The sequence below is a fragment of the Ochotona curzoniae genome, unplaced genomic scaffold, assembly GCF_017591425.1.
Source record: "Ochotona curzoniae isolate NIBS_2020 unplaced genomic scaffold, NIBS_Ocur_1.0 contig_430, whole genome shotgun sequence".
Classification (NCBI taxonomy): Eukaryota; Metazoa; Chordata; class Mammalia; order Lagomorpha; family Ochotonidae; genus Ochotona; species Ochotona curzoniae.
Genome location: NW_024466219.1, coordinates 8,838,403 through 8,852,697, shown reverse-complemented (window position 1 = coordinate 8,852,697; position 14,295 = coordinate 8,838,403). Strand labels below are relative to the sequence as shown.

Sequence of the window (14,295 nt, the reverse complement as noted above, 5' to 3'; positions counted from 1 at the left end):
ATTTTGTATTATGGCTTGTAATTTAGGGGACGTGTGGTGACTGTGTAATGGAGACTATCATGTCCAGATGTGAGGATGCAGTGTAGTGTACATCTCTATTTCCAGATCAAAGATGGACTACTAATGAAACCATTAGCTGCATATTGATTAAAGGAGGCTGGACTCTCTGCCATTGTCCATGCCCACAGTGATGATCTTATGACTGTTGATGAAGAGCTATGCTATAGTAAAAATATTGTGGAATTCGGTTGTTGGGGGGGATTGGGGAGTTGGCTGGGTAAAAAAAAAACCTAATTAAAGGAAGGAAGGAAAGAAGGAAGGAAGGAAGAAAGAAAGGAAGAAAGAAAGAAAGAAAGAAAGAAAGAAAGAAAGAAAGAAAGAAAGAAAGAAAGAAAGAAAGAAAGAGAAAGAAGGAAAGGAGGAGAGAAAGAAAAATGAAAATTAAGAAGCTGCATTGTGCCAGCAATAGATGCAGACATATACGTGACCATTGGAAACAGTCGTTGATCATGAAGACCCTCAAATAAGCTAAGAACACGAGGATTCTCTCAACCTGCTGAAGCCCACCACCAATTAATTATCCTGGTAAAATATTCAATAGAGATTCTAGAATTAAACACCTACAGAACCAAGTGATTTTTTTTTCAAACTCTTTTTCACACATATTGAATTAAGCATTGGCTATAGAGAGAGACAGAGAACAAAAACATCAAGCTCTAATTACCATGATTCTGAAACTTAGTATAAGATAGATATTATCATTTAAGCATAAATGATAAAACTAAAAATGTTCAAGAAGAAAACATAAAATATGTCAAGTGTACTGCAAATAATTACTATTTGGTCACAGGAACAACAGTCAGGAGCTCTGAGCGGTCCGTAGACACAGAACAGTAAACTTCCTTCAAGATTACGGAGAAGAGCTTTCTCAGGTCCTTACTTAGTTCCAACTTCGGATCCCCACGCTCTCTTGCAATGACCATCAGGGTCGCTCCAGAGCTCCCCCCCAAAAACTAACAAGCAAAATTAGAATAGATAGAGAGCAACAAGGAAAGCTTAGAATCAGGAAACAGTCAGTGTGGATTCACATATACCTTACTAGGTAGGACACAAAGATTAGATATTCCTCACTGGGGAATGGAAGATTTCTCTGCCCACACCTCCTGAAACAATTCTACACCTCAACTGTTGACATATGCCTTGCTAGAGTTATAAGCCAATTTAGACTATCCCTGAATCTGCCAAGTTCAGTAGAATTATGCTTCAACACTATAGACTGCTAAATACTAAACTGAGGATAGACACGAGACAGCTGAATACTACCCTATAGTCACTTTAAGGTGTATAGAAGCTGGTTGTATATAAACTAAAACTGAAATGTCAATGAAATAGTCACAGGATGTGGTTAAGAATTTGCATCTTGTAACATATTGGTTACTCAATACCATGACAATTAATTCCATAATGTTGTAAATTGTTGTTGATGTTATGTTGGGGCTTTTAATTGATCAGGATGATATTCTGCCAGCTCTACTTTCACATGATCTCCCCAACAAAACTGTTGAATTTATCTGGACAATAAGATGCTGGACTCTATGCTTGGTATATGCTTGCAATGAAAGAATGTCAACTGAATTTGAACTGTAATACCGCAACAAGGTGGAGGAATCAACCATGGGGTGAGGGCACGGGGAGGGGTTGGGGAAATCCCAGAGCCTATGAAACTGTGTCACATAATGTAATGTAATTAATTTAAAAAAAAGACTATAAGTGTGTTGAAGCCATGTACAATGGAGTTAGCTTTGCATTTGTGATTGGCTTTTGTATATTATATATTTGTATAAATTTATGAAAACATCAATGGTAATGAGGAAATGTATCCCACAATTGCAAAAATACATTTAAGAGAACGAGAAAACAGAGTAAATCCTCTGCTAATTAAACGAGACTGCAAATTTCAGACCTAACTTACAATTTTTTAGGTAACAACATTAACAGGTAATTACATACAATATCTGTATTCATAAACAAACAGATACAGAGTTTTAGTTCTGGTATAACTGTATAACTCTATACAATAGAGTCAACAATCTTCTTGTGGTCTGAGCATACACACTGCCCAGATGTGAAAGTTGTGAAGTTCTGTGTGTCTCTTAAATTACAAGGAACTGTTGTACCTAATACAATTAGGATTTAGAAACAGTGTTCTTTATTTCAAAATAACCTTCCAGTTTAAAAATGACTGAATATATCACTCTTACAAGTCAGGAACAAATGGAATGAACTTAACAAATATTTTTTAAAGTACTTGCCTGTACAGTTTAATTTAGGTTTCCATTTTCCATTTATGCAAGTTGAATGTTTAGATTCTGATTTTTGTTTACATTTGTAACTTATGGTGAAGTTATGATTAAATTCCTTCTTACTTGGTAAGATCATCTCACTTGTACCTGAGTTTGGTACTTTACACTTCTTAAGTTGATTTGTTGCTATAAAGGGAAAATATTTCCATTAATCATTAAATAAACTACAATCTAATATAACATGCCATTAATGTATAATAAACTTATGACTGGTTTCTACAGACTTCACTGATCCTATTACTCCTGGTCAGAGAAGAAGATGGAGAAATAGAGAGAATCCTAGAATATAGGGTTTTGGATATTTTCACCATAAAGAAACAATAAAATTTGAAAAAATCATTATGTAATGTCTAGATGCTTTGAAACATCATACAATACTCCATACATCTGTGTATTTGTTATGTCTGTTAAGATGTTTTAAATAGAAGTAAAAACCAAGCTGACTCGGTTGAAGAATAAAGTCCATCCATGAAGTGTTTTTGCTGGCCCAGGACCCTGTTTTTCTGGTTCCTGAGTTATGCTAATGAATCAGAATGCCTAGCGCGCCCCCTGCAGCTCCCAGACTTCTGTTGTCTGCATTCGAACCGGCCTGAGATGTCATTCTTGTTAGAAGCTCTGAGAGGGGAAGAATCCTAAACAAAGCAGCAAATTGATATTTTGTCAACTTCATTTCTTGGCATTCAAGGACTTCAAAGAGTGCCATGTGTTAGCACCACGGATATTCATGTAAAATGAAAGATTTTCAAGGTAAAATATACTAACTAGTAAACACTACACTAATATTTTGTATGTTAAAAATATATATAATTTTCATTATAATTCAAAGTAAAACAGCTTCATACTTGTAAGATAAACAATATTAATCTCTGGTGCAAATATATTCCCAAAATTCTATAGTTAGTTCTGCTTTCCCTTCCTAGTCATATATTAAATTATAATCAACAAAATATTCATTAGTTTTAAGAGTGGATATTTTAGAATATTGTTCAATATTAAAAATAGGACCGCAAATACTATTATGCAATAAAACACAAACAAAATTAAACAATTCATGATTTCTCTGCTTATGGTTAATACTTCTACACTCATTCAACATCCTCACCAACACACTGAGGAAGCTGAGTCCATGTGCCATTAAGGCATGTAACCGATCTCCTTCCAACCATCGTAAATGCCTCCACACAGGTGAACACCAGTGAATCTCCATGGCGGTAGGGAGGGTCAGAAGGCTGGACGTAGCCATGCTCAACTTCAGGGGCAGCTCCACACGTGCTCTCTTCCTCTGTGGAAAGTTCATGCAAATATATTGATAGGTTTGCATGTATATATGAAAACAAAAGCTGCTGAAGTTCAAATATTGAGACGGGTGTAGTTTACCAATGCATGTTGGTAAGGTTGTCCACTTTCCGTCAACACATGCGATTTTATTAGGCCCCTTCAAAAGAAATCCAGAATTGCAGGCATATTCTAGCACCTCACTGTGCTCATATTCTTCTTTCATTGTTCCTTTTAGTTGTCCATTGGGGAGCCTTGGGGGTGAACTGCATGATTGCACTTGGACTGCAGTGGAACCATGATAAATATTGGTTAAATTGCCTTTGTATAATCTAAAAATGCAATAAGATGGAGTTTTTTTCTTTTATTGCTGACATTCATTTCAGTATATCATTTTTAATCATTGTAACAGTTATTTATATTAGATTCACATTCCCAATTGTATAGCTTTCAATGAATTAACATTGGAGGTAAATTTAAATTTTAAATGTGTTCAACAATCTACATATTTTAAAGATGCATGTAGATATATTAAAATTGTGCTTGTATACATTATATTAATTTTCATGTCATGTTATAACATTTTTAATAAAGCTGCGAGGTTAAGGCAAAATTTTATCTACATGTTTACACTTTCATTTATGATACACGCAACAGAATGAACTGTATAGAAGCCAGGAAATGTGGGGTAAAGCACATTCCTCAGAAAATAACCAATATTAGTGCTGATATGGACCATAGAAGGGAAACTAACAAAGGAATCTCTGAATCTCAGTTACTACTATGCATCTGTAAGCACTTCCAACATGGATTTCAAGAAACTGTTGGAAACTATCTTCTTAAGCAAGATAATCTGAGGTATGTGCCACCCAACATTTGTCTTTCACAGGTACAGCGCTGAGTTATTGTATCAGCTTTTACACATAATGGAAGCTCACAGAAATTCTGACAGAGAAATCAGGATATTCAAAATATGACTCTTATTTCAACAATTATGAAATAATCACCTTTACATGTTGGAACATCAGGGGACCATCCAAAATGGTAACACTGTATAGAATCTGGCCCCACTCTGGTAAATCCTGATCTGCAGGAGAATTTTAGCACATCTCCAACTTTGAATTTTTCATTCCTGGGATTACCAATTAAATTGTTTTCTATTTGTGGAATGTTGCACTCTCTTTCTAAAAACAAACAAACAAACAAACCAAAAACAGTATCAATTTAATGACAATCTATAAGTTATCTTTGCTAAGTTTTAAAAGTGTCATATAAAACCATTCTGTCATAGTTTACATGGTTATCAGGTGAGTTCTCTTTCTTAAAAAAATTGTTACAGGTGAGGTTTCATCCACATCCACATTTGAACGGGATTCTGAGAAATACTGTATCTCTAGCTAGAAACACTTCACATGAGCTCATTTTCCTCTTTTCCTAATTCTGGAAAATAGAAAATTTAGTGTCAAATGTAAAAGAGATTCCTGGAATTATCCACATAACTTGTCATGGACAAAAAATGAAGAACTACCCTGAGGAACTGAAGAAATTGGCACTCAAGGTTTAAGATAAAAAGAAGAAATTCAGGAATAAATTAGCTGAGGAAGTTGAAACAGATTGTGTTAGTAACTGATGCTCATTGTCAAAACATTTGAATGTTTACACTTAGTAAAAACAAACACAACTCTACTCACATCACAAACTTGTGATTGATATAGTTCATAAGACACCTTAATTTAGGTGGCATTTTAATGGTACATCACTGCTTTTTTGACTGCAAAGTACCTTCTCCTCCCAGCTTACCTTACATCAAGAGGACACATTTTGATGTAACCCTAGTTCCTCAAAAAAACAACCAACAATCAAAACACTCCACTAGAACATTCACTCCTTAAAAATATGGCAAACATTCAAATTTATTTTTGTTCTGAAACAAACAAAAAAATACTGAAAACTCAGTACTCACCATAGCATATGGGCAAATGAGCCCAACCATTGTCACCACATTCTATAACGCCTTTGGTGTGTCCATTTTCATTTTCATAGCCATCCTGGCACTCATACTCCAACTTGGCACCAATTTTATACCATTCAGCATTGTTTTTGGCTCTGGAATTTTCAAATACTGGCACATCACAAGATTCTGATGCAGAATAATACATATTTTCTCTTTAATGTAATTTAATAGATCACCCAATAAACATTTCTCATAACAAAAGGCTTTATCAGATTATCAAAGACAAGTGTGATAATAATGCTGGTAATAATATAAGTCATTACAAATGTTTTGAAAATGAGACAAATAGAGTAGCATTTTATGTGTTAAGATACAGTCAGTTGCTGTAACATAAAGGAGGAAAACATCAATTGAATAAATTATTGATGCATCTTATATACACAATTCTTCCATAAAAGGAAAAGTTCCATACTGATTATTGATCATAAGTTATTACAGACCTCATAATAACATAGAAATTAGAAAAAAAAAACTTAGACCAGTGGGCAAAGCTTGTTTTACTTCCCATTTCATTAATAGCATAATATAATATCACTTCAAAAATATCCTGCCAGGTTTGGTAATGAATACATTTAAGTGAATTAGACTATCTTAGAGAATCTTCACACATTTGGAAAATGTGATGAGAAATGCTTCAACACAAGAAAAGTGACACTATTGTGAAACATTTCATCCCCACTACTACCTAGAGATCTATGAAGATTTGCTAAGCAATTTTTATTCAGAAATGCATCTACCTTTTAGTGTAAAACATAAATGATAAATGTCATCTGTTTATGGGGTTCTATACCTGCACATACAACTTAAATAATATTTTTATGTCTAGACAGCAAAAACTTTTATACAAAATGTATGTCTCCTGAAAACAAGCTATTTAACATTTGCAAAGATCTTAGATAAAAATAAGTATGTTTAGACCAGAAATGTAGAAGCTCTGAACTTGTTTTTAAATCAAGGATGATTTACAGTGAGGGGGAAAAATCTTGAATAAGATATCAATATTCTACAGTGTTAATTAAACTTAAAATTAAAGAAAATATAAATATATATTATATATATTATACATTATATACATTATTGGAAACGTTTAATATTCTAAAAAATATGGAAATCACATAAATCCTTTTAAAACCTAGTAAAACTAAAGTAACCTACATCAACAGGGTAATGGACACTGACACACACATTACTTACTAATGCAAGTGGGTTGATGGGACCATCCACTCTGTAGACACGTAAGTGATCCAGATGTTTTGCCATCTGTGGTTACATATCCTTGATTACACCTATATTCTGTTTTTCTGTTTAAGGTGTATGTCCAATCAGATTCAGAAAAAAAGCCATTCTCCACTTCCACATCTGCTTTTGAACATGTTTCTAAAAGTGAAGAATGAGGAAAAGATAATAATGTGTTCGTTTGCACTTATATGAAGACTTTACTAGTATGAAAAGATTCATAAAACAGGGAGTCATTACAAATAGAAACCTGGACTAAGCATGATTACTCAAGTTCTTATGTTGAAGAAAATAAGGTATACATTTCCAAACATAGTTGTTTAAGAACTTTCAAGACTTTTTGTAGCAACAAAACAAGATTTAAAACATAATCCTTTCCAAGAAATTATTAAAAAGCGAATGGGTCAGAAATCTGCCAATCCAATTGTCACAACTTCGTCTCTAAGAATTTGAAATGCAATCATAATTGATTGCTTAAGCCATATGGGTTGATGGAGTTCAAAGAAGATAGCAATTAGTAACACATTCATTTATCTCCTTAGGTTACTGTGATGATTCTTCAAAGTATTTTTCTTGATTTATTTATTGAAACCATTAGCAGATATGTGAGTTATCAGTCCTCCCCCAAGAATTCATTTCCAATGATATATAGATAAAAAGAAATAAGGAAAAAAGATTAAATAGTTTTATTTAAACCATATTTAAATATATTAAGTAAAATTGGAAGAGGAACAGTTGACATGAACTGGTGCCCATTGAAATGCGGGTAGATGCAGGTGCTTGCAGGTAGAGAATTAGCCTAATAAGCCACGGCACTGGCACTACTCATTTCCTATTTAATAAGAGGCCAACAATAATTTAATGGAGAGTGAATAGATTTTTCAACAAATGGTATTAGAGCATCCAATGCTGTCACATAGCAAGTAAAGCTGCTGCCTATGACTCAAGCTCCCTTTGGTGGCACATTTAAGTTCTTAGTGTTCCCTTTCCAATGCTGCTCCCTGTCAGTGTGCCTGGGAAAGCAGCAAAAGATGGCCAAAATGCTTGGTCTCCTGCAGCGAGGTGGGAGACACAAATGAGGCTCCTGTCTCCTGGCTTCAGATTGATCATTTGGAAAGTGAATCAATGGATGGAAGATCCTCTTTCTCTCTCTTCCTCTCTCTGTAATTCAGCCATTTAAATAAATCAACCTTTAAACAAACAAATAATATTAGAACAGCTATCCAAATGCCAATGAAGGCTGCACACATTCCTCACACTTCATAAAACATTAACTGAAAATTGGTCATGAACCTACAGGGAAATATACACTAAAGAACAGAGTATGATCTTAGTTCAGCAAAAGCGTTTCAGAGAGTACAAAAACCATGGTTCACAATGAAAATATTCAGTTCATTGAATGCCATCAAAACTACCCTTTCAACGTTTTCTAAAAATCTTTTCTTTCTTATTCAAGATTATTTTTATTTTTATTGGAAAGGCAGCTCTACAAAGGAGAGACCAAGGAAAAGATCTTTCGTCTGCTCATTAATTTTCCAAGTGGCTATAATGTCAAGAGTTGAGCTGATCCAAAGTCAGGAGACAGAGCTTCTGCTAGATCTCCCAAATGCATGCAGGGTTCACAGGCATTGGGTCATCCCCCATTGCTTTCCCAGGCAAAAGCAGGAAGCTGGATGGGAAGTAGGGCAGCCGGGACATGAACCAGGCACTCCTATGGGATTCCACCACATGTAAGGCGATGATTTAGCAAGTCCCCAAGATCCTTTTCTTGTACCCTTGTCTAACTTATTTCATTGAATAAATTGAATAAATTCTATGAATCTCACAGTACAGATTTAAGAGCATAGCGCCACCTCCTACCCCACCCTTCCTCCTCTCTACCCATGCTCCTCCTTCCTGATGTCTTTTTTCATACTGTTTGGTTTGGTTTGTGTTGTTTTCCTTACGATTCATTGATAAACCATTTACTTAATGCCTTTCTGATTTTTTCTTATGGGAACTAAATCATATGAACTTCCCTTTCAACAAAACTTTTGCCATTCTTAGATATTTAGTCAAAAGAAGGGAATTTACATTCATATAAAAACCTGTTGGCAAATTTTTAAAAGATTATTTTTATTGCAAAGTCAGATATACAGAAAGTAGGAGAGATAGAGAGGAGGATCTTCTATCTGATGACTCACTCCCCCTCAAGTGACCGCAATGGCTGGGGCTGCACCAATCTGAAGCCAGGATCCAGGAACTTCTTCCAGGTCTCCCACATGCTTGCAGGCTCCCAAGGCTTTGAGCCATCCTCCAGTGCTTTCCCAGGCCACAGGCATGGAGCTGGGTGGGAAACAGAGCTGCCGAGATTAGAACCAGCATCCATATGGCATCTCAGCGTGTTCACTTGTCCAAACCCTTTTAAAACACACCACTATCTGGAGGGATCAGCCACTAACCCAAGTTCTTTCAGTTATCTTAAAATCTCAGCCTTGGCCTAAATCTTCTGAAGCCCTCTCCATTGCATTATGCTCTATGATGCTTTAGTTTGTGCCAGATGGTACTCTCCCCCCAGGGGTCCCCAGGTGGCTCCCTCTATGAGTTCAATGGAATTAAGCCTCTCTCGGATTTGTCTAAGAATAAACCTGTTTTACCAATGAGTCTGCCTTTTGTCTCATCTCTGACTTGCTCTCCTGTCTTTATATTTGGTGTTCTGTGGGATCCAGAGTGTGAGATACCCATCCCCCAACCCCACCCATTGTGACCCCAGGAAACTCATACTGTCGGTAAGCAGTCATTGGGAAACCTTCTCTCAGGAGGTTCTATCACCCTGCCATTTGTTAAAAGCTCTAATTCCCTTTTGGGTAAGTACCAAAGTTCTCCTTTCTCAGAAATTCTGTTCCTCTATATGGCAAATGGAGTTAGAACCATGAAGTGAACACTGAGTGCCCAACCCTCACAGATCCCTTCCTACAAGGAAATCCCATGGCCTTGTTGCACCTGTCTAGCTGAATTTCCAACCAGATTCTACCCACTCCTTTCCAGCTGTTCACCCCTGCCACCAGTACCTGTGAGGTGTCAGGCACTGAGGGAATCACCCCTCTCCGTGAGGTGTCAGGCATTGAGGGTATCATCCATGCCCAACTGCTTCTTTCTGACATCACTCAAACTCAAAAATGCCTGAAATCTTACACCATGGTTCCCATCCAATAACCAAGGAATTCTAATAGCTTATCTACTGCTATGATCTCAGCTACCAGAATGTTATGTTCTTATTTCCTCGTCCCTGACACCTAAACAGGTTTGGATCTAGGCTGCTACCATGGTTTTTGTAGACCCATGTACACACAGGAACAAACTGACACTCTGTTGAAACAGATGCAATTGCTCCTAATGACCCCAGTTGGAATTAAGACAAAGTTCAAGAAGTCACCCAAAGATGTAACAAAAACCCAAAAAGTGTATGAACTGACTCAGAGGGTCCCTCCTTGGATTCACCAACTTAGATCTTGGGGCATATGACTAAGCTAAATTCCATCATGCCCCTCCCATATCCACTCTCCTGCTTCTAGCCCCTTTCCTTAACCCCGTATCCCAGATAACTGCCACAAATCCTTTGCATCTTGTAGACCCCCACACTCCAACTAGGACACTGAACACCCTTCACATGTCATTAATAACATCCCAGAGAATATCCTTGGGTACTAGGGAAGTTGGGAGACTGGGTGTGGCTTATTCTCTTGTCACCCCCCTCCCCAAGATATAGAAGAAGGGAAGGAAAGTGTGGAAATAGTGGTCTCACTGACTCTAATGAACTGTGTAAATTACCTCTAAAACTAAAATTAAAAGTAAGTAATAATAATGACAACCCTTTTTCCTGTGCAACTCTTTTCTCCAGGGTGTTTTTGTTGACTATACTTTTGATGGCCTTTTTGTTTGGTTGGGTCTGTCCACTCAGTCTGAGCTCCAGTATCCTAAATTGATTCCCATGCTTTTCTCCTGGTCAATTCTCTTTCTCGTTCCACTCTGGCCCCCCTGCAGGACTTGCTCACAACACTTTACTTAGAGCACACAGTCGAGCTTATCTGCTCCTTTTTAAATACCATAAACACTAATCCTATTATGAAAGCTGACTATACCTCTTCTTATCTTTTTCTTCTTGTACCAATGCCATGGCCCTCCAATTCACAGTCCAGGTCAGTAAAAGTCAGGGCACCATCACCCTGGGAAACACCCTTCCTGAGCTTTGCAATGTAATTACCAAGTTCACCAACCCCTCTGACCATGAGTAAAGTTAAAGCACAATATTCCAGTCTGCATGCGTGAATGTGACTGAAGCTTAAAACTGATCATCCTGGGCCTGGTGCAGTGGCCTAGCAGCAGAAGCCTCCACTTGAACACACCGAGATACCATATGGACGCCGGTTCTAATCCTGGCAGCTCTGCTTCCCATCCAGCTCCTTACCTGTGGCCTAGAAAAGCAGTCAGGGACTGCCCAAAGCCTTGGGACCCTGCACACACGTAGAAGACCCCAAAGAGATCCTGGCTCCTGGCACTTTTCTAAAACAGAAGCTGCTATGTAACAGGTAAGTGTTGTATCCAAAGCCTTCTAATGCATTGTCTAATTGTCTATATAATGATGTGCTGGTTCTACCTGAAAAGCTGATTTCTGTAACAACTAATACACACCTGAGAAAGAAATCAAGAAGATGATTTAAACATTGTGCCACCGTTAATGGAGAAGGTGATCAGGAAATGGCGAATACCTAAGGGTCTCAGGACAGTGTACTTACTGACACGTAGGCATTTAGGAGGAGGGGACCAGCCATCCTCTGTACATGTAATGTTGGTCTGCCCATTTGGAAGACTATATCCTCGATGACAGTCAACATTTACAGATTGATTCTGCCTATATGTTCTTTCCCAATGTGAATATTTTCCATTTTCCACAAAATATAAGGTGCATTTTCCTGAGAATCATAAAAAAAATTTAAGAATATGAATATGGTCAAGATCATAAGTAAATATCAACTTTATAACATTGAAATCAGAAAGCATCTACTACAATATGTGATACTGAAAACTAGAAGTTCTATCAACTGTTTAACAGAAAATCAATATTCCATGTTATATATCACTGGCTTTCATAATTATATTATGCGTAAAAGATATAGAAATTCTTGCACAAAAATATGTCATTTTTTAAACAGATTAATTTTTGCCATTGGAAAGTCAGATTTACAGAGAAAAGGACAAACAGAAAGATCTTCCATCCACTGGTTCACCCCTCATGTGGCCGCAAAAGCTACAGCTGAGCTGATTCCAAACCAGGCACCAAGAGCTTCTTCCTGGTCTCCCACACAGGTACAGGATCCCAAGGCTCTAGGCCGTCCCCTACTGCTCTCCCACGCCACAAGTAGGAAGCTGGATTGGAAGTGGAGCAGGTGAACATGAACCAGCACCAATATGGGATTCCAGCACATGCAAGGCGTGGACCCTAGGCACTAGCCTATTGATCTAGGCCCATGGGTAATGTTTTTGTGAAAAGGTTCTAATTATAGAGAAAAACTATTAAGAATGTTTTGTTGTGGAAATCTTTCATTATATTATTTTTTATATTTATCAGTCCACTTAATTGGGAACATGACAGAGAAAGAAAGAGGAGTGAGAGAGAGACAAGCAGGTTGGAGATTTATCCATGGCTCACTCTTCAAATACTTGCAACAGCTGAGAATGAGCAAGAATGAATCCAGGACCTGGAAACCCAATACAAATCTGCCTCAGGGGTGAAATGGGCCCAGCTACTTGAGCCATTCACCCCTGTCTCCAGAGATGCACATGAACAGGAAGCTGGAACTATGAACAGAACCAGGACTCCAAGTGGACACTGAATCAGGAAGCGGGTGACCCACTGGTGCCTTCACCGTGAGACAAAGGCCACCTTATTTAGTATTATTTTACACACATAAGACTTCGTTGCAATCATGTATGTGCTCTTCTTTCTGCACTCTGCAGTATTCACACACACAGAACAGGTAAGACATGTACTTACTGAGGCATGGCACTTGTGGTATCCATCCATCTTTGGTGCAATAAAGGTAATCCCAGTATGAATCTGAAGGAGTCACAAAGTTGTTGTCACAGTAATAGCTATAACGCTGTCCTATGGATACTGGGAAGTATGGTTTATATCTGTTTTCATAATATAGATGACCATGATTTATTTGTGGAAAATCACAAGGTTTCACTTGCAATGAGAAACACAAAAACAGCAGATATTAGCTTTTACCTTATAAAACAATCATTTCAGAGATGAATCTGTTGATCAACCTGTTATATTCTCTTACTAGCACAATTACATCCACATGCATTAAGGTTTCTAGGACCAGTCAGGTCACGGAATTCAGATGCCTGAGGTATGTGAAGGGTCTCTGCTAGTGAAACTATAACTGTGTCTTATTGATCACAAGACAGGGAAACGAGCGAGAATTTTTCAGAGCAAATTGGTAAAAACACAATGCCAGTGCCTTGAGCACATATGAGGTTTCCTCATTCGCATTAAGGGTCTGGTTAAGACTGCTTGTAAAGTGATGAAGATTCAGTTCTCAGTTCTATGTTCCTACCAGTTTTTTTTCTTTTCTATTGTCACCAGAAATCAGAGCCCTCTCTTTTCTCAGAGAAAATCAATGTATCGAAATAGCATTTTATTTGGTTTTGTTTTAAGTATTATGTTTTTCAACTTATTTCAGACAATGTAACAAAACAGAGAAACACCCAAACATTTTTCCCATTACTATAACACACAACATTTCAAAAACTTATGGGACAGAGAAAAAAGAATGTTAGAAAGGAAGTTCAGGCCCTGGTGTTGTTACATACAGGTAAGCCTCTACCTTCAGAACTGGCATCCTGCATTGGTGCAGGTTTTAGTCCTGGTTGCTCTGTTTCTGTTCTAGCTCCCTGCTTGTGCACCTGGGAGAAGGGTGGAGGATAGTCCAAGTGTATGAACCTTGCACACTCAGTTGGGAGAAGTGGAGGAATGTTTTAGCCTCTGACTTGGGTCTGGCCCAGCTCTGGTTGTTGTGGCAATTTGTTGAGCATACTGATATGATCTTTCCAACTCTCTTGTTCTCTACATCTTTCTCTCTCTCTCTCTCTCTCATGTGTGTAAACTCTGCCTTTCAAATAAATAGCATGTTAATTGAAGGAAAAAAGTTTAAGGAAGTCAGTGTATACATAATAAATGGAAAAGGTATAAAATAATCTTACAAGAAAGCTCAAGGACCTAGAGAAAAAAAACAAACAAAATCCAAAATTAAGAGGAGAAATAAATTAAAAAAAAAACTTAAGAATAAAATTCCCCCAAATATAGAGAGAATCAAGATGGCAATATAGGGTAAGGACACGTTTAAACGAATGGAAAAA

The 14,295-nt window shown here is 37.3% G+C and overlaps 1 protein-coding gene across 2 annotated transcripts in view; it reads right to left on the bottom strand.

Annotated features, from left to right (window-relative positions):
* The window catches only part of CFH (complement factor H), a 58,354-nt gene that overhangs the window by 17,673 nt on the left and 26,386 nt on the right, over nucleotides 1-14,295 (bottom strand). Inside the window, exons 8-16 of one of the 2 annotated variants that reach the window (XM_040985401.1) lie at nucleotides 12,923-13,117; nucleotides 11,664-11,840; nucleotides 6,847-7,029; nucleotides 5,602-5,778; nucleotides 4,646-4,822; nucleotides 3,741-3,923; nucleotides 3,466-3,645; nucleotides 2,309-2,489; nucleotides 1,324-1,333 (exon numbers count right to left, since the gene is read on the bottom strand). In XM_040985401.1, coding sequence (XP_040841335.1) covers nucleotides 1,324-1,333; nucleotides 2,309-2,489; nucleotides 3,466-3,645; nucleotides 3,741-3,923; nucleotides 4,646-4,822; nucleotides 5,602-5,778; nucleotides 6,847-7,029; nucleotides 11,664-11,840; nucleotides 12,923-13,117 — 1,463 coding nt within the window. The remainder of the gene's footprint in view (nucleotides 1-1,323; nucleotides 1,334-2,308; nucleotides 2,490-3,465; nucleotides 3,646-3,740; nucleotides 3,924-4,645; nucleotides 4,823-5,601; nucleotides 5,779-6,846; nucleotides 7,030-11,663; nucleotides 11,841-12,922; nucleotides 13,118-14,295) is intronic. The other variant, XM_040985400.1, reaches the window with a different exon arrangement.